This window comes from Pangasianodon hypophthalmus, chromosome 18, assembly GCF_027358585.1.
Source record: "Pangasianodon hypophthalmus isolate fPanHyp1 chromosome 18, fPanHyp1.pri, whole genome shotgun sequence".
NCBI lineage: Eukaryota > Metazoa > Chordata > Actinopteri > Siluriformes > Pangasiidae > Pangasianodon > Pangasianodon hypophthalmus.
In genome coordinates this window covers 7,385,074-7,409,917 of record NC_069727.1, presented here as the reverse complement: position 1 = coordinate 7,409,917, position 24,844 = coordinate 7,385,074, and the positions used below count along the sequence as shown (strand labels likewise).

At 38.6% G+C, this 24,844-nt stretch overlaps 1 protein-coding gene across 1 annotated transcript in view; it reads left to right on the top strand.

The window, feature by feature from the left end:
• mkln1 (muskelin 1, intracellular mediator containing kelch motifs) overlaps positions 1–24,844 on the top strand; it is a 31,363-nt gene that overhangs the window by 3,595 nt on the left and 2,924 nt on the right. Inside the window, exons 3-16 of the mRNA XM_026922643.3 lie at positions 5,634–5,776; positions 6,767–6,855; positions 8,256–8,365; positions 11,541–11,733; positions 12,780–12,857; positions 13,150–13,215; positions 13,898–14,010; positions 15,275–15,487; positions 15,636–15,857; positions 16,968–17,097; positions 19,876–20,023; positions 22,248–22,362; positions 22,481–22,620; positions 24,542–24,644. Coding sequence (XP_026778444.1) covers positions 5,634–5,776; positions 6,767–6,855; positions 8,256–8,365; positions 11,541–11,733; positions 12,780–12,857; positions 13,150–13,215; positions 13,898–14,010; positions 15,275–15,487; positions 15,636–15,857; positions 16,968–17,097; positions 19,876–20,023; positions 22,248–22,362; positions 22,481–22,620; positions 24,542–24,644 — 1,863 coding nt within the window. The remainder of the gene's footprint in view (positions 1–5,633; positions 5,777–6,766; positions 6,856–8,255; positions 8,366–11,540; positions 11,734–12,779; positions 12,858–13,149; positions 13,216–13,897; positions 14,011–15,274; positions 15,488–15,635; positions 15,858–16,967; positions 17,098–19,875; positions 20,024–22,247; positions 22,363–22,480; positions 22,621–24,541; positions 24,645–24,844) is intronic.

The following is a 24,844-nucleotide window of genomic DNA, read 5'->3' as shown; positions in this document are numbered from 1 at the left end:
TGAACAACTATCACAAAACATAAAAACAGTCATTGATCATCCAGGTAACAACACACAGTATTAAGAATCAAGCGTATGTGAACTTTTGAACTGGTTCATTTGTGTAAATTCAGTTACTATTTTGTCTTGTGAAATATATGTAAACATCTGTTATGTGAAAAAGCTTACTCGGGGCAGTGCTGAATAAAAAACAAAATGCAATTTTTATGATCCCTCTCAATTTAAAAAAAATTATTAACATTTTGCAGATTCTACAAGGTGTATGTAAACTTATGACCCCAACTCTAGGAGTTGGAATTAAATAATGAATATCTCCCCCTCCCTTTTTAAGGGAACAAAAGAAATTGGACAATATTCTGCTCAGTGGTGTTTGTTATTCCTTCATTGTGTCACTTAAAGGATGTGGATAAAAAAGATCTAGAGCTGATTTCAAGTGTGGAATATTTGGAATCTGTTGCTATTGATGTGAAGTCCAAAGAGCTGTCACAGCCAGTGAAGCAAGCCATCATTAGGCTGAAAATCAAAACAAACCCGTCAGAGAGACAGCAAAAACCTTGGGTGTGGCCAGATCAGCTATTTGGTCCATTATTAAAAAGAAAGAACATAATGGTGAGCTCAGGAACACCAAAAGGCCCGGAAGACCACTGAAAACAACTGTGGCGGAGCACACACTAAAGTGCTGTAATTCCTACACTGTTCACCCAGTTTCAATGTAAAGACCCTCAAATTAAAGCTGAAAGTCTGCACTCTGAGCTCTTATTCATGGTTTATTTTAAACTTTTGTATACTGTGGTAGACAGCTGAAATAATGATAATTTTGCCAATGTCCAAATGTTTATGGACCTGATTGTGTAGAACCTATCGGCAGATGCTAGGTTAAGTTTCATCGTTGTTCTGGAATATTCCATGTAATGTTATGCTGCTATCCATTGTACTCGAGGAAGTCGATTTTCCCCAGTTCTGATCTAAATGCGTTCCAGTGCTTTAGCTAAGAAAATCACGGATGTCCAGAGCAAGGTCATATTTGTATGGCTAGTCGCTGAAATTGATCATCATATTAAGGAGATCTTCATGAATTATTTCTGCATGAATAGTGATGAGAAATGACAAATGAGAGAGGTCAACTGTCTTATTTATCTTTGCTCATAAAAATTATGTCTCAGTCATTTTATTGCGTTAGTAAAACTGGTTGGAAATCAATGGAATTATGTTACAAATGTAAATGTACAAAACTTGTTAAAACACATTTTCGCAACACAAAGCTACAGGTCAAGTAAACCCGAGTTTTACCAAGTAGAAAATAATGCAAAGTTAAATCTGTTTACTGTATGTCAGAGACCTCAAAGGTGGGTGTTGCCCAAGTTCCCAACTTGGAATTCTGAGTTGAATGACTGCTCTGTTGTCGTTTTAATTTTACACTTTATAATTTCCAGGAAAAAAGTGAAAAAATTTTTATGACCCATCCTGTACTGTACATCCATTTTATGTCCAGCCAAATGCTCTCTAGAACACGGCCCATGTAAACAGATTGTGGATATCACGCTTCAGTAGCAGCCATTCGTGTAGTTTTGGTTGTGCAGCTTCTTGCATGTTGTTCTCCTTCCAAATCAACCTGCCTCCAAGAGCTTGATCTTTGCTTACCCACGTACAACCTCACTCCAAAACAGTGCAGGTTTTACTGGGAATCTCGATGCACTGTACCATGCAGTTGTTATGCAGCGTGTGTGTGAGCAAGCATTCTGAGATATTGAGGCACCTTAGTGTGTGCATGTTTGTGTTGTTCAAAAACCTGTTTCTCAATACCACTATATTTCACTGTTAAACAGCAGGTTTTTCCCCTCTCTCATGGGGAGCCTACCGCCCTAACTGCTGCTCACCGAGAGGGAGAGGGGAAAGAAAACTGCTGCAGGCCTGTACTGGTCCAAGATTGAGGTTTCTAACCACCACTCTCTAGGATATCAAAGACAGTGGGCGAAATGTCAGTGAGAAATCTTATGTAGCTACAAACAGACTCTCTTCAAGGTTTTGGCTGCATGTTTAGCCGGGTCGCTAAGCCGCCTTTATGTTTCTTTAGGTTAAGTGGGAGGTGTAGCGTATCTCAAAAACTATTTTGGTTGTTTTGTGGAAACTGGTCAAGCCTTTCGACACACTCTCTTCCTGACTTCCTGTTTTAGAAGGAAATACATCAGCGTATGGAATCAACTCACAGCCATTTCATGGCCACTCAAAAGAGCCATCAATTAAAAGGTTCTTTAAGAAACCAAAAATGGTTCACTCTAAAGAACCTTTTGGCACTTTTTATGAAAATGTAGACAGTTGCAAAAAAAAAGGTCGGATTAATCATTAATGAAGGCTTGATGACTTTTTCCATTTTAAAAATAAGATATGATGCACATAGCTAAGTGGTTGAGTGTTCGGTGTTTTGCTCACTCATCCTAAACCCTAACTGCAGAGGAACCCCACTGCCCATTTCTGATCAGGATTTTTAAAATCTGATGCGACTGTTGTCATGTCATTCATTAAAAAAAAACAACAACTAATATATATACAACAGTTTGTGCTCAGTAATTTTCTAACAGTTCAAATCCAAATGAGAGAGAGAGAGAGAGTAATTAATGATGAGGATTGTCATTTTTTACATAACTGTGTATAACCACAGGTTTCAGGCATGGCTTATGGGTCTGTGGTCTGATGTGTTCTTTTGACTGAAGATGAAACACTCTGGGCCATGCTCTGGCTAATCTTAAAATGGAAAGAGGAAGCAGCCAGTTGTTGTGTTGGCACACACCAGGCAGTGCAGACAGTCTTGTGGTTAGGCTGAGAGGAAATTGAAAGCGTTATGTTTGAGGTGCTTTCGCATGCACATTCAACTTTTAACCCCTGATGTTGCAACACGCTTGTAATTTTGTAGCTGTTCTTTTACCTTGCCACGCAAGTTCCCTTGTGATGTAGCTCAATTTGCACATCACTAGCTACGTTTACATGGACACTAATAATCCGATCGTAATTGGACTAGAAGCACAATCAGATCTAAAAAGTCACATGTAAACACGTCAGTCGGAATGAATTGGCCAAAACCGATTAAAATTTCATTCGGATCGTAAGGGGTAGTTTAAACCTTTTCTAATCCGATGGAGAGGACATGTAAACACTTCAACGGATTGAAAATGAAACCAGATAGTTCTGCGCATGTGCAGACGTACAAACACGTAATGACGTATGACGCACGGCTATCAGCGGTATTCGGGCTCTGACTGTAGCCTCACCAGGTGCCATGTTCCCCTCCACCATGGAGCATAGTGTCATAAATGACTGTCGTGTCATCCTAAAATTCTCCTTCCACTCCTCGTCTGTGAAGTGGTGCAAGACGACGTTGTCCCACCGGTCCTTGCTTCGGACCCTCATCCACAGACGCCTTGTTCTGGGCTCGGGAAGGGGCATTTTAATTGCTTGATAAATACACGCAGCACCGCACAAAACATCACGCGCTCATCGTCTTCTAATTAGCAGCTGAAATAGGCAAATGTTAAGTCTGCTTTTTAAAACGAAAAAAAGAAGCAATGGCAAGAGAGTGGCTGCTAGTATCTGCATGTTGGAACGGTTGGAAACGTGTAATCGTGCACTGTGCGGATGTCAGAAGATTCTGTCATGTAAACGCGTGTATCAACCCGATTACTTTATTCAGCGTTCTTGTAAACACTGCGATCGGATTAATCAATCTGATTAATTTCATTCCGATTGAAACAAAAAGTGTCCATGTAAACGTGACTACTGAAAATTCATATTTGTTGTACTACAATGTGTATACATACAAAGTCAAAAATGTGTCAAATGTGTCCTGGTGCCTGCCACTGTTAATGCTGAAGACCGCATAGACTGTAGATTCATTAAGTATGCACTTTCAGACTAATAGTCATTTGCCGGTGACTTGGAACCAATTAAAATTGTTTTAAAAATCACAGTGGTGCAGCAGTCTAATGTCTTTTCACCATGAGATTGCAAGTTTGAATCCAGATAGCCTTTCGTGGCCAGGGTCCAAGAGAGCGTGGGTTCTTCTCATTTCTTTATTTACACTCCGTTGCTTTTTTCCCCCCACTGTGCCCCTTACTCTGAGGATGAGCGGATGCAGGGAGAGAAGCAAGGACAGAGACTTCGACTGCAAATACGTTTGCCAAATGAGATGTGTCTGCTCACTGAAGCGTCACGTTAAAGCAGCGTCACTTATTGTTGACTTATTGCCCAGCTCTCCCACCTGTCTCTGGGTACAACACAGCATGATTACACACTGAATTAATGTCAGTATGCATTCATATGTACATTGCATGCTTAAAAGTGGTTTTAGACCATTAAGATTCCAAGATATTATCACCAGACCTTTTAATTAAAGTGTAATGTTTTCATTCATGAAGAAATTTATATTTTATATATTGTTGAGTGCACATATAGAATTAATAACGGTGTGCTTTCAGTGATTTCCAGGTCTCAGGGATTGCAAAGACAAGAAAATGTCAGTTAGTTAGAGAATAAAAAAACAAAAAAAACCCTAAATGACCCTGAACAAGGATTGCATTGTTTCTCTGATTAGTACAATGATAGCCTGTAACACGCATCTGTCTGCTCATGTAAACAGCTTTGTTTTAAACCGGGTTGTCAATTGTCAAACTTAATTTCCTCCTGGACCATGTTGGAATTTTTGTGTGTGCTCAAAGGGCAATAGACTACAAGGCTGCATCTAACACAGGTTACAGCAGTAATATGTGTGGAGGCTTGAAACATGGTGAAATTTTAACATTTTGTATTATACGAAGGTATAAAAACTACTGAAAATGTGTTTCTCTTTTGTATGAATCTCAACCAGAGTAATCATACAGCATTTTAAAGTCTGGTTACATCCAAAACGGGATAAAAGGAGAAAATTGCATTTAAAGATTTCATTTTGATGCCATTAAAAAACATCGGTACATAGATTGTGTAAAAGCAACTGCTGCTTGAGTTCAGTTGCATTCAATTTAATATGTAATGAATAATACTTGTACAATAGAATACAAACCGCAATATCTATCTTTCTCAACCTTTATTCATCACTCGTACACAATGATAAGTTATTCAGAAGTCCAGATACTGTCTTGTAGATTCTCTCACATAGATTGTCATTGTTTTTTCTTCGCGTTTCAAATCTTGAGAACACTACAGTTATTCACAGCAGAATTGTGTCACGCAGATGGTGTAATGACTGCACCTTCTTCTTGTAATGACTACACCTTCTTCTTGTAATGCATCCAGTGTTTGTTACTCATCATCCTGGTATATTCTAACCCTCTGTTTCCACAAACTGTTTTATGACTTTTAATTGTTTAATCAACATCTACATCCGCAATCGCAGTTTTAGACCAGGAGGCCACAGCGGTGGATGTGGAAGGTCAGAGTCCAGCACAGCATGATGATTCCTGCCTGCTCAAACACACTAACTATATATGTTTTCTGACCGATGTGTTGAATCAGTAGTGCTTGTGTAGAGAAATTGTCGAGCTCTGCTGGACTCTGAACAAAATCAGAGTTCGTAGGGTTATATCATGCTACTGGTTTCCTCACAGATTTATTTGCTGAAATGAACCCTTTTCTGCCTTTTACAGTACTTGATCTTAAAACTGGAGAGACCAGCTATTGTACTAAGCATCACCTATGGCAAGTATGAGAAAACACACGTTTGCAACCTGAAGAAGTTCAAGGTGTTTGGAGGCATGAGTGAGGAAAACATGACCGAGCTCTTGTCCAGGTGAGTCCAGGGGACTGGTGACTGTTAAATAAGGAATAAAACACTTCTTTAGCCTTATTCGGATCAGATTAGTTCATCAGGGAGCATCGCAAATAAATTTTTCCACGTCTCATCATAAAACTCATGATAAAACTCTCGCATCCAGACACCAATAAAATTACCTCAGGAGCAGCGAGTTTTTCTAGTGGGTTGTATTTTCTCAGACCCTGGATGTTTGCGTCACGCGGTCATATGATCACGCCCCATTCACAACATGACTCAACTTGTTGACAACGATATGTTTAATGTCGGGGGGAGGGTCACTCATACGCGCTCTACGAGACTATACAAGGCAAGAAGCAGCAACAGAACATCATTTTTTTCCTAACGCAGAAGGAATACTGCATAGAAAATCACAGATGCGTTTCCAGATGGGACTAAAATTATCACATGACCTCTGAGTTTGGCGAGAACAGTAGGTAATTCAGCCTTTAATTTTCTCAGAAGAAGACGGATAAAAACATCGACGTGGCCGATACAGACAGAAATAAAGTCATTGAGGATCACCTGTGAAATAAAAAAATTTCCAACACAGCAATGTGTCAACAATTAAAATTTTTAATTTGTTAACGATTGACACTTTCTTACACTTTATATTTACATTTAATGTTGTGGAATATGTGTGAGGCAAGTTTGTTGATTGTAAGGAAAAAATGCAGCTTGTCATGAAACCAGTAAGCAGAAACTCCTCTGTCCTGTTAGCTATATTGACTGTTACAAAGTGCTGACACTGACTCCTTCCAGAAACGTTACATAAGCCTCTCCTTACAGAGAGCCTCACCATATCAATGCTTTTATAGAGCATTAATCAACATTCATTTCATCTTTCATCCAATCAGATGCAACTTTCATCCAATCAGATGCAAGAATTCAGAAGCTCTGCGGTATAAACAGAAATACTCATTTGTATCATGGCATGGCTTCATGGGTGCTTTAATTCTTTTGTCATAGTGGCCTTAAGAATGACTTCAACAAGGAGACATTCACGCTGAAGCACAAGATCGATGAGCAGATGTTCCCTTGCAGATACATTAAAATAGGTGAGTGATTCACTAAAAGAGTGACATCAGAGTAAACTCAGCAGGGTGACGCAGTTGGGATCACTTAGTGCATAAATGATGATACAGTCGGGAAAGCTGAGTGGCACATCTTTAAAGTATTAGTGGAAAGTGGAACAGGATTTTTTTTTTTTTTTTTTTTTTTTTTTTTGTATAAAAGCATTTTAGTGTTTCATTGTAAATTGCATTTGAAGACATCTTGGCTAATGGATTTTCATCTAGACAGCTACAGAGAGATGTTGCCCAGGACTGGCCGAAATGCCAGTTGTAAACATTTTATTTCCATCTTGCACAAAAAAGGCAGTGAGTGTAACACTCACGACTAGTAATTTGGCAAAGTGAAAAAGGGACGTCTTGAGAGAGCACTAAGGTGCGTTTCAGCTACTCACCATTTCAGAAAATATTTTTACATAACCTTTAACTGCTAGTGATAGCTCGTTAAAATTTCATATGATTTCTATTCATCAGTTAATTTATAAATGTTACATTTAGTCTGATTGTGATTTCAGGATTTTTATTTATCAGTTTTTTTTTAATCTTCTATTATTGTCCAGTAGCATTATGATTACATGGTAACCAACCATATAACAAAGCCATGGTGCCAGTGAACTCCCTGGACTTTGATCTGACGTTTTTGAACTGATGTTGAGACGTACAAGCCTAAAGGTGTAGAGATAATCCTAAGCCTAACAGTTTTTTATTGTAACCTGTATATACAAGGAAAAAAAACAACGATGTATGCTTCCCAAAGCTTTTTAATCCTCCTATATAGCAGCAATTTTCCAATGATAGCAATATTTATTAAATTAAGAATATCATGTAGTTTATGTCAGTTTGTAGTTGCATTTAATGTCTGTGAAAGTTATTTCGTGTTATACCAGCTATAAACAGTCCTCCCCTCACCAGTCTCTCTTTTTATTCCTGTCTTTAATTTAATAATGCAAAACATGCAGCTTGTCATGTTAGAGAAACTGGAAAGCATGAACATGTCCGTCCTGAAGACTTTCCGGTGTCATAAAACTTAGTTTTAGCTCTGAATGGTACAAAGCGGTGACACTGGAGACTTCTTCTAAAAATATGTTAAGTAAACATCTCATCAAAGAAAATGTCCCAATATCAACAATTACACCCATTTTATTTTAAATGAATTGAAGTGATAATGTATTAGAATGAGTGAATTAATATAAACTTGTGAATTGCCTCACAGCTGGAACTACTGTCTGTTAAAGAAAATTAATCAACATCATCTGAGCAATTAGATTTGAGAATTCAGTGGTTTAAAATGATGCGTTCAGAGGTACTTTCTCTTTGGCAAGTATCTTGGAGTGGCAGCTACTGATAACCTGCATGTGTTCTTATTTCTTTTGTTGCTGTGTGTTCAGTGCCTCTGATGTCATGGGGCCCCAGTTTTAACTTCAGTATCTGGTACATTGAGCTGCATGGGATAGAAGATCCAGATGTAGTCCAGCCCTGCCTTAACTGGTACAGTAAGGTGAGTTGTTCTATTTACCAGCACCAGTGTGTTCGTGATAACCGCAGTGATGTTCCAGTAAACTGGATGGGCTCCAGGTAGCTGAGTTACGTTCTCTAAATGGCAGAGGTCCAAATGCTTGTCCTTGCTATCATGGCACTAATTCAGATGAGTGAAGTCACTGCCTTGACATGAAGTCAGCTAGTGAGTAACTCTGTTTTCGCTTATGACAGTCTGGTTGTAAAATGAGTGTGGACCAGTTTCACAGATGATGTCTGTATTCATCACTTTCATTTTTGCCATTTCTATATGAACGAACTTATGTTTAAAAAAGGAGTAAATGAATTTATTTAATGATTAATTTTATGTTGTATGTGATAGTTGTATTTTAAAGTATTAAAATACAACTGTCACATACAACTGAATCATTGCATCTGCATCTGTGTTCAGTGCTCCAAACAGTTTGGCGCTCTTTCACTCTCTTTCCACTCTTTCATTCTATCTTTCTTTCGCTCTTTCTTTTTCTTTCTCTTTCACTTTTTCTTTCACTCTCATTTTCTTTCTTTCACTCTTTTTTTTTTTGCTCTTTCTCTCTTGCTGTTTCACTCTTTCTTTCACTTTTGCTTCATTGCTCACTGTTTCTTTCACACTGTATTTTGCTGTTTTTCTCATTCGTTCACTTTTGTTCTTCCTGTTTGTTTTGAGCCTTTGCTTTTTCTTTTGCCCTTTCTTTTATTATTAATAATAATAATAATAATAATAATAGTGCAATTCTGTTTACTGAAAGTAAATTAAGTGTATCTGTGTATGTAGCTACTTCAACACCAGCAGTTGTTACATTCTTCTTTACTCTTAGTTTCCTGCCTTTTCTGTCCATGTTTGTAGCCTAGTAATGAATAATTTCCTTTTTGTTGACTCAGTATCACATCAGTTGCATAAATTGGGTCTTTTTATGTAAGTGATTTGCGTATGTGGTAAATCGGGCATGTCATGTGCATATGAAATGTAAATAAGGGACTGGTATGTGGCTTTTTCCCCACATGACTGAAGCCAATTCCTCAGTTTCTGCTTATTTCACTGTCGTTACTTCGCGTCATTAATCAGAATAGATTGCATGTCATTTCCTGCCCTTGAATCTGCATTGTTTCTGAAAAGTTTAATGAATAAGAGCCATTGTGACATTTTAATGTTAATTACATTGTGTTGGTTGAAATTGTTACTTGACAAGATTCATCTGTGTGTACTTTTCATCTAGAGGTGTAGCATTATAAGAAAATCTTAATTTATGAACTTTTACTGTTGCTTTCTGCTTTCACATAGGTGAATCTTTTACACAAAATTGTATTATTCACTGATACAGTGATCTATTAATGGCTGAATAATCCTTTTAACAAATGTAAGCAAACTGTACAACATTTCTTTGTTCAACAATGTTGCATTACAACTTATACTGTGATGTACCAAAAATCATGATATTGGGTTGTATGGTTATTATACTGTTCTTTTTCTTTCTGTTTTGTCTCCTTTTCAGAAAGAACTGCTATCATGTGACTGCAGTATTCTTAATTTCAGTTGAAATCAAAACAGTCACCTTATTCTGTAATCTGATAATCTGATTACTGTAAGATACCTGTGCTGAATTAGGTATTATGTACATTTGAATGCATAATTGCTTTATTACTTTGCCCAGTCTTGCATATGATGTATGACTTTAAGACAAACAAAAAAGAGCTAAAGGAGTGATACAGTCTGCATAAGAAGACACATTATTTAGGTAATAATTATTATTTAATTACTCTCTAATATCTTATTACTTGTTTAGAAAAAGCATTTTCCAAGATCACTGAGAGATGCTTTCACAGTAGGCGTTTTTTTTTTGGTTGTTTTTTTTTTTACTCCATTGCTGGCATACGTTTTACAGGTAATTATATGGAAAGTGGCCGGCCTGCATGCAGTCGCTTTTAATGAGCAGTGCTGCTGGTGTTTGTCACAGCGGAGTGCTTTCAAAAGTTAAAGTTAAACTTTTCATAAAAGCACAGAGTTAAGTCAAGCGCTTTTTGTCTTCAGGTTGCAGCTCAGGGGACAAGCGAACAGCAGGCTTGTTTATCTTGCTAGTGAATGAACAGTTTTACTGTATGTTCAATCTGAGCTATTTCACTGTCAGTATGATAGTGTTGCACTGTAGCTAGAGACAAAATTTTTTTATTTTTGGCTGTTTATTAGCTGCATAGCCTACATTCTGACATTCTGTCTAGTAGCACAGAGACAAAACTCTGGTTGCCTCCTGCATGTCTTAGACTAAACGTTGAAAATGATTCTTAATAATAATAACATTGTCTAGTTAGCTTGGATTGGCAAGGTGGTATAATTTTTATGGTCATCGTTTTTTTATAACAGCACAAAGTGGCTCCTGAGTGGTGCAACAGAAAGCATTTGCCCTGTCGTCTGGAGATCACGAGTTCGAATCCAGAACATGCTACAACCATCTTTAGCCAGGAACCAAGAGAGTAAAATTGGCCGTGCTCTGTGGGTGGTAGGGATGGCATACTCTCTCTCGTCAATCACAGCAACACTAAACTCTTGTGTTGGTCTGTGAGCTTATGTATGCAGAAGAGGGTAGATAGCTATGTACTCCAAGTTTGTTATGTTTCTCTGTGATGCAGCATGAGCAGCAGTTTGAAAAGATGTGATTGGTTGGCTTCATGTGTCTTGGCAGAAGCATGTGATAGACTTCACCCTCCCTGGTTGGTACTGTAGCTGTTGTACGATCGGGGAGAGTTGGCTGGTGGGTGGGAATTGGCAGGTGACCAAAATGGGGAAGAAAAAAACATCAACATATACAGTGCTGTGGTTAACACGTTTTCTGGATTACAAGTGTGAAAGTGCCCTTAGAATGTTTTTTATTTTTTCCCAAGCCTCCCTTACCATCATGTTGTTTATTTAAAAAAAATTGGAACTCTTGCCCTATATTAAGTGTTTGCTACTTTAGTATAATCTGTAATTGTTTTTAGTCAGATTTAATAAACTAGGTTTTTGCTTTTTTCATTTTCTTACATGGATGCTTTTTTCAGAGTGAGTCCTCATTGACAGTGTAGTCAAAGCCAAACTAGTGTGATCTCTTCAGAAATCAGTCCCAAGCCCTGTCAGGACGTGTAAACAGTGTGCTAATGTTTACCTCTTTCTGTCTCCTGTGCAGTACCGTGAACAGGAGGCCATCCGTCTGTGTCTGAAGCACTTCCGGCAGCACAACTACACTGAGGCCTTCGAGTCGCTGCAGAAGAAGACGCGTATAGCGCTGGAGCACCCCATGCTCACGCACCTCCACGAGCGCCTGGTCCTTCGTGGAGACTTTGATGCCTGTGAGGAGCTCATCGATAAAGCTGTGAGAGGTAGCACACTTAACCCTGCGTCTGTTTAATTAAGTGAAAGTTTGGGTGCTGTATGAGCAAATTTGGCTGTATAAATGGAGCTTGTGTTTTAATAACTTGTGTGAGGTATTTTATGATGCAGCTTGGCTTTGAGCTTCAATTTTTAAGTTCCTTGTGCTATTGGAATAAAAATGAAATGGCTTTGTGTAGGTGTAGTGCTGAATCTGTGGGTTATAAATGTGAATCTGCCTTCTTCCATTTCTTACCTCAGGTGTCTGTGTGGATGTGGTGCTTTTGCTAACCCATTAAATGAACATTTTTCACCTGGTCAAGAGGGGTTTTACTGTTATTCCTCCATGTAATTTATGTACATTGGAATAAAATGCCATTTCTTCAGGACCATGGTGTGACACACAATACAGCAGCATTGGACCCAGGACTAAATAATTTACAGATAAACAACAGTGTACGACGAGTACACAATATACAATGAATGCACGGAGCAGTAACTGCACAGGACAAGTGCGTGCTAGCTGAACAGGTCAACAGAACAATATGGAATAGATTATATTTTCCATATAAATCAGTTAACTTGACTGGTATTATGTAACCTAGCAAAGGTTAGTAATAAAGTTTATTAGAAATGGAATGATGTTATTTAAAATGAATGTAAAAATGTTATAGTTCCTTGCCTATTAAAAGACAAATTATATAGATGATATACTTTGGTTATTTTAATGCTTTGAGATTGTTTTAAGTGGTACATTACTATCCTTGTCTGTTTGGTTTATGGACACTGTTGGGCTAAACTTTGGCCTAATGCACACTCTGCATTAAACATATTTTATCATAATCCATTTAAAAGGTCTCAAGGCAAAAAAAAAAAAAAGTATGTGACAAAATGAAAAATCGATGGATTTTTTTCTTTCTTTTGGCCCAAGTTTAGCTACAATAGCGATCTCCAGGTTTAAAAGTATTTATAGCTTAGATTAAAGTCCTAACTGACTCATGCATCTCTCTCCCTGGTTTGACTCCCCTGTCTCTTGTTTCCTGTGCTCGTTTTGTAGATGGCTTGTTTAATCAGTACATCAGTCAACAGGAGTACAAGCCACGCTGGAGTCAGATCATCCCCAAATGCACCAAAGGTAGTACCTCTGGTCCACTGAGCAGCCTTAATTCTAACAGTCAGTGTCTCTGAGAATACATGGCAGTTTACTAAATGTCTCACATGGCTCAAAGATTAAAGACTGTTTTCATATACTCCTGTTCTGTCCTCTCATCTCTCTGCTGCCTCTCTGCTGCTGCTTGTTTTTTTTTCCCCAAATCCTCTCCCACTTGCTCTCTCTCCCACTTACTGTGATTTTATTTATTCTTTTAACTTTACATTTTACTTTTCTGTCCTCTTTATCCTCCTGATCCCCTCTCTCTCTCGGCTAGGTGACGGGGATGACAGTAGGCCCGGGATGAGAGGTGGTCATCAGATGGTGATAGATGTGCAGACGGGTAAGATGTCTCTTCTAAACATAAATCTTTGGATTTTGTGCGCAGTAGCTTTAGATGTGAGCACCATGTGTTTGTGTGTGTGTGTGTGTGTGTGTGTGTGTGTGTGTGTGTGTGTGTGTGTGTGTCCCCTTTTCTTTTTCTTTCTTTTTCTTTCTTTTTCCCTAAGCGAGAGTGCAGAGATTGAGCGTAGCCGCTGATTTATCCTCTGAGAGCAAGAAATCAATTCCAGCGACCTGGTGTAGCCCCTCTGGCCAGAGAGGCTTTGAGTTCCCCAGCTACATCTGAGCTCAGTTTGCGTAGGAACCTTCGTTCCTATCGTCATAGCAATGCTGCCATGGAGACATGTCCCGAACTCCACTGCTGCACTGCACTGCCACTTTAAACTAGTTATTTCACCTTAAGTGGCTTGTTATAGTTAGGATTCTGTACAGAAGTGGTTTTTGTTGACTGTATTATCATATGTGAGGATGTTATGTAACAAACGCGACTACTGCAGCAATACCGTAATAGTCCTATTGTTGTCTGATGCTTTTTATAACACAAGAATAAAGCAGCACTGTTTGCTTGGGAGGTCAGGCATCAAGACATCTGGTTGCAAACAACTTCTCACGCAGAGTGACTGGAGGCTATAACTGTTCCGCCAAACCCAATATCTCTCTCTCTCTCTCTCTCTCTCTCTCAGAGACTGTGTATCTGTTTGGAGGTTGGGATGGCACACAGGACTTGGCAGATTTCTGGGCCTATAGTGTGCAGGAGAATCAGTGGGCCTGTATCTCCAGAGACACAGAGAAAGAGGTGAGACAAACAGGAAGTTATGATGGTGACTCAGCAACAACTGCTGAACAATTTCTCTGCTGATCTAGCGAGAATCAGAATTTGATTCCCCCCAGAGGTTGTCATGCAGCAGGGGAAAGTGAAACTGGATCTCCGCTATAGTGGTGCTTAAACCCATTCCACTAGACACCATTTTACTACAGTAAAATGTAGTAGCAGCAGCAGCAGCATCATTAGCTAGTATCAGTGACTGGATTTTACGCTATAAGGGTGTGTTATGTGACATCTGGAAGGTCTTTAGTGATTGCTTGCGATATTGACATTAGCACACCAATATCCATAGACTTCTATCAATTCCGTCAATTGTCACATATAACATAATGTCCACTTTCTGATGTCCCTTGAACCACCAGTAAACACTATATGGCCAAATGTTTGTGGACACCTGACCATCACACCCCAAACTGTTGCTACAAAGTTATAAACACACAATTGTCTAGAATGTCTTTGTATGCTGTAGCATTACAGATTCCTTTCACTAGAACTAAGAGACGCAAACCTGTTCCAGCATGACAGTGCCCCTATGCACAAAGCGAGCTCCATAAAGACATGGCTTGTCAAAGTTGGAGTGGAAGAACTCGAGTGTCCTGCACAGAATCCTATCTTCAACCCCACTCAGCACCTTTGGGATGAACCTGAATGCCGACTGCACCACAAGCCTCCTCACCTGACATTAATACCCTGACATCACTAATGCTCTTGTGGCTGAATGAGCATGGCTGGAATGGCCCAGAGCTGAGAAAAATATAGAGCTATTGAAAAATAATCAACATCATCCGACCAGTCAGATTCAAGAATTGAACAGTGCTGTGGTGTAATAGTTTTTAAATCTCAGTGAGTGATGTGTAAGACAGTTAACATCGTTAACACAGAGACTTAGTGACTGAAATATCAACTTCAGTCGATTTATTGTGAACAGTCATAGTTCAGATATTAAATCTTCCTTGAAGTGCTGCTTTGATACTCATTTGTTCCCAGCTGAGTGCAAGATCAAAATAGTCACACATGGCGAGTAAATTCACATTAGGCAAATTCACACCTATTTACACAAGTAAGGCCATTCTAGCAACCAAATCTGCATCAGAACAAAACCATGTACAAAAATGGTTGTCTTGCAATCCGTACATGGTACTAGTAATTCTGTAATGCAAATATAATTGTGCTTTTGATACAGATGGTGAAATGTAAGAGTAAGCAGTGAAGTTGTGGTGTGTTTGTGTGTCAGAATGGTCCCAGTGCACGCTCCTGCCATAAGATGTGCATCGACTCTCAGAGGAGGCAGATCTACACGCTGGGCCGCTATCTGGACTCCTCTGTCCGAAACAGCAAGTCTCTGAAGAGTGACTTCTACCGGTACGACATTGATGCTAACACGTGGACGCTGCTCAGCGAGGACACTTCTGCAGATGGAGGCCCTAAACTTGTGTTCGACCACCAGGTAATCACCTGAATGTTCAGACCTGACCATAGTGCATTATATAAGACAACACCATGTTATGTGTCGTGTATAGCACTGTGTTAAGTGTAAATAGTGCAGCGAACTTATAAACAAATAAATAACATATTGAGCACTTTCTCTTATGTAGATGTGCATGGACTCGGAGAAGCACATGATCTACACGTTTGGTGGTCGGATCCTGACATGTAATGGTAGTGTTGATGATGGACGCACGTCAGAGCCGCAGTTCAGTGGCCTGTATGCCTATCAGTGCCAAGCAGGTACCTGGAGCCTTCTGAGAGACGACTCGTGTAACGCCGGCCCTGAGGATGTGCAGTCTCGCATCGGCCACTGCATGCTCTTTCACACGGTCAGTTCCCCTGCGTCACAGAGATCAAGCTTTTGTGAACATGTTAATGACTGTCAATGATACTTTAACATTTTATCATTATAAAAGATAGGACTGCACAGGTGATTGTATTTTCTACGCTTTGTAACAGTCAGAGTATTTTTTTCCTTCGTGGCAATGTCTTCAGAGTCCTTTGCTTTGTAACATAACATGCTGGGTTTTTTGTCTTATTAACTTCGAGAGAGAAACTGTTTATAGCTGCTGTAACTTAAGTGATAATGGGAACTTTTTGCTCCATAGCATTAAACAACTATACAGCAGAAACTTTTGATGTAGAAATATACTTGATGCCAAAGTGCTGTAGTATAATAGGAATGAAACATTTTGAGACATGTTATTGGAGTCAACTTCAGGGTGGGAAGAGTGACTCAACACACCACCCTGCCATTGATTATTTTCCTACAACGGCACATTCCATTGTTTTTTATAGTACCTATAATTTTGATTTTTGTTTTTCTCAGTTAAGCAAAGATAATTGACTGCAGTATTGCTGAGCTTGGTTACAGTTAACTAACTGTGTAATGCTAAAATAAATGTATTTATTTTGTTTAATCTCATTTGTATGTTTAACAGTACATTTAAATGCTTACTATCGTGTCACATTTATTAATTTTGAGTTTTATCTTTAGCATTGAAGACTCATTGTGAGTTATTGTTTTGATTTTAAAGATTCATGTATTTGAGAAAATATAGACTTACGGAAATGTGAAAGAAAATCCTGTTCAGGATTTAAAATAAGCGTTATAAAGTCATCTTGCTCCTAAATTGTAACTACTTGTGCTAAATAATGATGTTTTCAATTTTGAACAAAATATTTTTCATCATTTCAGCAGTTATTGTGGAGCCATAATTATAGTTATTCTGCACTGGTTTTGGGGTTTGTAGCTTGACTGTGTAGTGGTATGAAGTGGTATTATTGTGTGGTATGGAGGATTTTCTTTTGTATTTGAAGATATGTACTGTAATTTCAGTGTTGCTGCTTGGATTGCAGCTTTGTTTAGATGGTTTTTGGTTAGGTTGATAGATAATACTCTTGATAATGACACTGGGTTATTTGCTTCTTTTACTCAGAGGAATCGCTGCCTGTATGTGTTTGGAGGCCAGAGGTCCAAGACGTACCTGAATGATTTCTTTAGTTACGACGTGGATGCTGACCACGTAGAGATCATCTCCGACGGCACCAAGAAAGACTCTGGCATGGGTAAGAATATACTACTTCACTGCCATGTTAATATGGAGCGCTAGTGTTGAGTCTTACTTGTTTCTGAGGGCTTTGTGCTGAGACATTTTGCAAAAACTCCCAGTGCTCGTTGTATGCACTCGGATTGAATTTCAGGTGTGACTTCATTCCTTATCATAAAATTTCAAGAGATGTAAAGGGTGACTCCTGGGGGGCGGCATTATCAGAAAGCCCTCCATAAAAGGGAACGAAGGACTCTCGGGTATGAGAATGACCTCATTCTCAGAAATGGACAGGAGTCAGGCTTGCATGATGTCACTACTGTGTACTGTAACTTGGAGACATGGGAAGAATTTAAGCTCATCACTTACTAAGCAGTATGTATACCATCCCTTCTAAGTGGTTTATATTTTCTAAATGAACAAAAATAGCACCTTTTTATTTAAAATAATAAAACAGCCAAAAGGAAGATCAAGTTATACTCTATGACTCTACTGCTGAGTAAAATAATCATTAAGAAAGGAATAAAACATGAAGGAACATGTTGTTATAGCAAAATAATGACTGGGTGTTGTGATGATCCAGTATCACCCCAAAGTTAATTAATTTCATATTACAGGATCTGCCGAAGTGGTTTATTTCTCTTATAACTCAACAATTTGCCACTTTACTAAAAAAAAAAAAAAAGACGTTTTTGTCCTTGTATAGTTACGTTTAATGTTGTGGAAATCCACGAACCAAATTCACTTCTGGCATCACTTAAATTACAGTAGCTATAAATAGCCATTCCTACACTTTCTTTTGAAGTTAATAAGACAATAAAATGCAGCTTGTCATATTACCGAGAAACATGAACGCGTAGAATGTCCTCTGTCTTGAAAACTGACTGATAGAAAGCACTGTCACTGGAGACTCCTTCTATAAATGTTACAAATGTTATAAATGTCTCCTTACAGAAAACTTAATCTGTTTATTATCTGTCTAGATTATTTGGAGCCTCTGCCATTCAGGTGCAGTTGGTTTTCATGATGTAATTTGGGAACACAGTCCTCACCCTAGTTACTGGCTGTCTTATTTATTTTAGTACAGTGGGTAAAAAAATGTCTTCCGTCAATTTCTGAGAAACTGACTGTCATTCTAGAGAAGCAACCAAATCCCACACTGTTTATGGTAATTTACAAACCTGATGGTAATTTTATTGCTCAACCTTGACACCACACACATTTATATGCATGTGGTGTCACACACAAAATTACGAGTCCAAGCATTTCCAAACAAAACCAGGTTTATTAGCTGTAAGGCTGAAAGGGGATCTGATGTGGTGGCCAGCTGCTGCTTTTTATTTGTATATTTATTTTAAAAACTTTGCTTCCTCATTAATTCTTATGTCACCAATATGACGCATGTAGATGTGTTGTCATCTCTGTAGAAGTGAAGCCCAAGAGACAAAGAAAGAAACACAGACACAGGTAGTGACACATTTCCTGTCCTCGTAAACAGTTTTAAACTTCAATAGGTGACTTGACGCAATATGTATAAAAAGGTCTCTGCGATCTTTCTCTGATGCTGTTGGTGTGTGTGTGTGTGTGTGTGTGTGTGTGTGTGTGTGTGTGTGTGTGTGTGTGTGTGTGTGTTTAGAAGAGAGTGAAACAGAAAGAGAGGGGTGGTGGGGAGCAAGAACACAGACAGAAAGAACGGAATGTTTTTTGCCAGCAAGGAAGCAGCAAGTCCAAACACTGTGCACATAATCAGTCTCAAATGTTTATCTTGCTTCCTCTTGAAGTAATGAAAAGTATTTCCAGTTCTGCGCCAGGCCAGTTGTTGTTCAGAACCGGGATCTTGGCCTGTCCGTGATCTGATCCAGTGTACTGAGGGAGAGTTTTTGTATCACTGCATGGTTTTGTGTGCTGTTACAGGCTGTGTGTTCCATTTCCTGTGAAAGCACTGCATTGACGCATGTACTCAAGCATGTGATGTGTGACAGGTTGTAACCTCAGTTTGGTAGATCCCACATTAAAGCTTCAGCGGGTCAGATAAGCTTGCTTTGTAGACAAACTAATTAATCAGGCTTTCAGTCTTGGACCTTGCTTTTCCCTGTGACATTTCTCTGAAAGCTCATTTGCTTATAATTCTATATGGATTTAATATATTCACAGCTGCATGAAGCAGGAATGTTCACAATGATGTCACATGTAAGGAATAAAACATAACTGGGCATGCTGTTAAAGGGAAATGGTGTGAAGGTGCAGCCTGCCATTACCACCTTGAATTTGATTATTTTCCAATAACAGTGTTTTATTCCTCTTATACCACAGCAAATAGCCAAAATGAATAATTTATTATTTATTAAAACATAACATCAATCAGCAACACATTTTTAAAATTTTTTTTTTATTTTTAAATTCTCGTACTGGGATTTGGTTTATAAAGAGCCATTTTCTATGAGCTCTTAGTGGTAAGATAATATTCTTTGTGAGTGTGGCCCCTGCTGTTTAGTGGTGTGTCCCCCCCCCCACCCCCTGCTGTTATGGAGATGTAGTTCCCTGTGCTGATAGCTTTAACTCCTTTCCCCTCAATTGCAGTGTAAACAATGTGTGCTGCTGCCAAGTGTAGTAAGGAAATGGGAATCCAAATAAAGAGGTGGTACATTCATGTGTGATCTCCCTGGTGGCATACTGGGAAAAACACTGTCCATCAAGCAGCAGTGCACTCTGTTTTCCTCTACATGCCTATGAATTCACTAGGGATTGTAACAGTTGGATGCACTGCTGAATACACTACAACTTTTGTGTGTTTCAGTACCAATGACTGGCTTCACCCAGCGTGCCACCATCGACCCAGAACTGAACGAGATTCATGTTCTGTCAGGCCTTAGCAAAGACAAAGATAAACGAGAGGAGAATGTCCGGAACTCCTTCTGGATCTATGACATTGCACGCAACAACTGGTAGGTTGTCTCTCTCTGTCTCGCTCACATTTTGACTCTTTTATTTTACACCTCATGGAAAATTTCCTCTCTGTCTCTGCTCAGTGGAAACTCAAAATTATTTCTGATGTTGTCAAAATTGTTTGATAACAAGACCATCCATGCTCATACATACATTTGTGCACTTACAAAGTAGCTCTTTCCTTATTTGTCCAGGGTTGGACAAATTATAAATTCATTTACCACCAGACAAGTAATAGTTCCAGTGTGCTGCCCAGTCCCATGTTGTAGTTACCCAGAAAGTGAACTGACTAGCAAAAAAAAAGTGGTAGCTAACATATAATACTGTACATGCTTGTTTGCTAGTTAAGGGAAACAAATGGATATATGATATTATATTTGTTGAAGAGAGTTGTATGACAGCTTTGTGTTGAACTGTTTTTCACTGTTTTGTTAGTGTTGTAATCATACTGCCTGCTCCTGATTCTGAAAAGATTCAGCCATACGTACTAATAATTCCACCTAATAAAAATTTACAATTAACCAGATTTCTCCTTGGTCAATGTGTGCAGCAAGTGAGGTTTGGAAAAAGTTGTGCATACCACAGTTATAGCATCAAAGTTTAAACATATGTACCTAGCATATTAAAACTTTTGTTTTGCAAAAGTCAATAAGGAGGGCTTTTTTTTTTTTTTTTTTTTTTTTTTTTTTCTTTTTTTTTCCCCCCCTCTCCCCCTTTAAAGAAATGGCTGTTGACCTACTTGTCTAGAACTATGAATACAAAACTATTTTGGGCACAAAATCTGTCCCGGCCGCCCAAGCTACTGATTTGTCCACCTCTGCCCTGCACACAATTAATTCTCTATGAAGCATTACCAAAGTAAATATTACAATGAAATGGAGTCTTACAAAAACAAATGCTGAAATGAAACTGCTGAACCAAAAAGTTAGTGTACAATTACAAAGGGTTTGCTTTCCCAGTAACAGAAACTCTGTGCTTACAGACGAGTGTCTTCTGACCAAGTGAGCACATTCTAAAGAGATTATGAACTTCTTGAGGAAGTTCATAATCATAGTTCCTATTAAAGAGCACACAGTGTTCTTGTCTGCATGTATGTGAATTCATCACTAATTTCGTAAGAGTGAAACCCCTTGGTTTTCTCTGTTAGCTGAGTTTTTTTTGCTGTCTAATTATGAAAGAACAATCTGGTAGTGTTTCTTTCAGTTACGCTAGTCCGGCTTCTGTCATGGCTTTTGTGGCTACAGTCTGTGTGCATAATGAAGCTAGCCTTTGTCCTTAAAGTGGAACCAATAAGTTTTGTTTTTAAATAGCAAAAAGTGTTGCTTTAAAATGACAGCTCTGAAAAGATATGTCAGCAATATTTACAGAGCCATTTCATGGAAAAGAGCCAGAAAATGTTAACCTATGAAGCCGTCATTTCTGCATACATCTGAGGGAGGGCTCCTGAGAATCAACAGGTGGCATAGTGTGCATCGTTGATCCACCAGCACATCTCTTCACCATGATGTTCCCGAGCCCGAGTTTAACAAATGCCCTCACTTATTCTGACTCATACATTGGCTGTAATCACCAGCAGTGTCAAGAAATTATATGGAGGGGTCTCCACCGCTCTCACTATCTCCACCAATAAATCATAATCAACCTGTGCAGCACACAAATGTGATACTACACTGATTAGCATGGCATTGTGTTACATTAATTGATCGCTTACTAGAACACTAATGGCACTGTGGTGAGTACAGGCTGATTAACCGGAGACTGAGGTTTTTAAAGCAATAAATGATTGTGAGCATAGATGCAAAGAGGCTCAATGAACAGGAGGGTATCACTGGCTGAGGTAAAGCAGGTAGCTGACAAGTTAGTTTTGTCTTGTTCCTCTTTTGCTGAGTTTCGGTATATATAGAACAGGGGTCTGAAAGACATCAGTCCTTGAAGACCACATCATTTTTAGTCAGTTAGTCACAAAAGGTCTGTGATTCAAACAGATAGTACAGATAGTGTTTAGTAAATTGCTTGCCTGCTCACACAACTACAGTGTGGAAGTTTTTCTTCAACGTCACCCACATCCTTACTAGATATGTTTCAGTGGATTAAATGAAATCTGACACATCAGCAAAAACCATACCTAGCGGTAGACAAGATATGCAGTAATATGCAATGATGTGGGTAAACTCATGGGCCACTGTTATATGTTGATATAAATGTGTGTTTAAATCCCTACAGGTCGTGCGTGTATAAGAATGACCAGGCTGTGAAGGAGAACCCCAGCAAGACACTGCAGGAGGAAGAGCCGTGCCCTCGGTTCGCTCACCAGCTCGTGTATGATGAGCTGCACAAGGTAACACTTTGAAATGTGGTGGTGATGTCCATAACATCCATACAATATTGATTATTAGTTCACACACACTGTTGCTTGGCTTTGCATTGATTTACATTGATTTGCATTTTTGTGGCAGGTGCATTACCTGTTTGGGGGAAACCCAGGCAAGTCAAGCTCTCCTAAGATGCGTCTGGATGACTTTTGGTCTCTGAAACTCTGCCGCCCATCTAAAGAGTACTTACTGAGACACTGCAAATATCTCATCCGCAAATACAGGTACCTTAGTACAAGTAGTCTCTTGTCTGCTTGGAGAAGTTCCACATTAATGTACCAGACATTTTCATTTTGCATAACATTCAATCCATCAACCAATCAATTTATTTATTTATTTGTAGAGCACAATAAAAACAACAGTAGCTGACCACTGTGCTGTACAACCATAATAAAAGAAACCTTGCAAAATACATCAATATATCAATAATATTCATTAATGATTACAAGCAGTGTTTTTTAAAGATTAATGTTTAACTGGCTCAGTCAAATAAGGAATTAAGCATGACTGTGCATGCTTTTACGGGAAAGTAATCAATGATGGGGTGGCGTGATGTGGCTCGACATGAAACGACATGAGTTAGTTATCACGCCGAAGATTATTTTCCTACAACAGTTTGTTCCCAAAGTGTTTATTCCTCTTATAACACATCAATTTGCAAACAGTACTAATTTCTATTTATTAAAGAAGGACACATCATGCTTTTTATTTCTATTCATTTTTAGTTACATTTAAAGTTATGGAAACAGCTTAGTTCCTGTTATCACTTACATTATAGCAGCTACAAAGCCATCCCCTCAGCTTCCCTTGAAGTGAATAAGACTTTGACGTGTTATAGCTTTACGTCTGACTGTTAAAAACACTGGAGTCTCCTTCATAAAGGTTAAATAAAAAATAATCACCATATTAACAATTATGTAATTATACATTTTTATACATTATGTTTATACATTATTCATATACATCTTTGTTAAATAACACTTTAAAAAAACAGTATATTATTAGTCTAAGATTATGTGAGTGTCCGCCATGCAAGTGCCTGTCATGCGTTGTTACTATAGAACACTAGCATATTAGAAGAAGTGCGTTAATAAAATTCTGTGAGTTGCCTTGCAGCCAGCACTGCTGCTATAGAAAATTAATCCCCTTCTGACCATCAAAATTTGAGAATTCAACAGCGCTGTGGTATAAATACTTACAGGAGATCTAGCTTACAATACAGCAGCTGTATCTTGGGGCATTTATTTGCATGTTCCAGGTACATACTGAAGGAAACTGTTAGCCATTTGACAAGCAAGCCAAATGAGCGAAGGACAAAACCATTGTACCTGTCATGGGTATTTTATTATTAGACTTAAGCAAAAATACATTCTTCAGTCACTTTACATTAACACTGAGTTAGTATACAGTTGTTGTTGGTATTATACTATCTGTTTATAATATCTCTTTTGGATATGTTTTTTTTGTCAGCAGCCTTTTTTCTGCATTGTTTTGTAATTAGGGCTGTAGTCAGTGCTTTTCACTTTTGGCACTAAATCAGATTGAAGTAGAGCTGTACTTTTCCATGATTCAGAGTCATTTCTGCTTAGTTAGCTCCCTCTGCTGGTTTGCTTTAGTTATTACTCTCTAAGGATAAGAGCACTCTTTATTGCACACCATGTCAGGTTCAGTAGTAGTAGTGTTTAATAACTGTAATTTACTATTATTAAATAGAAATAATTTACTGTTACTAAATTACCAGAGAGGTAAAAATTTAACCTGGATATGATTTTGTTAATTCGACTTGTCTGGTGTAGCATCACTTACTGAGCTGGTTACACTAATATGCACTAATATATGCTAATACACTATACATTTATGTACATCAAGGCTCTGGACTTCAAAGATTAAAGACCTACTTATTTACTTAACACTTAAGCACTTGAATCTACAAAAAATGAAACTCATGCTGACGTTTCTCTATAGCAGGGATTTAGCTTTATGGTATTTTTAGACCAGGGCCTAGTGTAAGAATATATTTCGGTAGAGGCTGCAGACCACTCCTGTGTATCGCTCTGGATATGGACATATGCTAAATACGGCAAGTGTAAGTATCATTTAAATCTTACTGAAATTTGGATTCCTGAGTGCTTGTATTGTGTGCAGGTTTGAGGAGAAGGCTCAGACCGAACCACTGAGTGCCCTGCAGTACTTGCAGAATGATCTCTCTCTGACTGTGGACCACTCTGACCCTGATGAGACTAAAGAGGTAAGGACTGACGCATCAAAATTATTCCACTTTATTGGAAAAAAAAACTATGTTCCTGCTCATTCATGCAATTATCCAAACAGCCAATCGCGTGGCTGCAGTTCCATGCATGAAATAATGCAGCTACACGTAAAGAGCATCAGTTAATGTTCACATCAAAACATCAGAATGGGGGAAAATGTGATTTCTGTGACATGGTT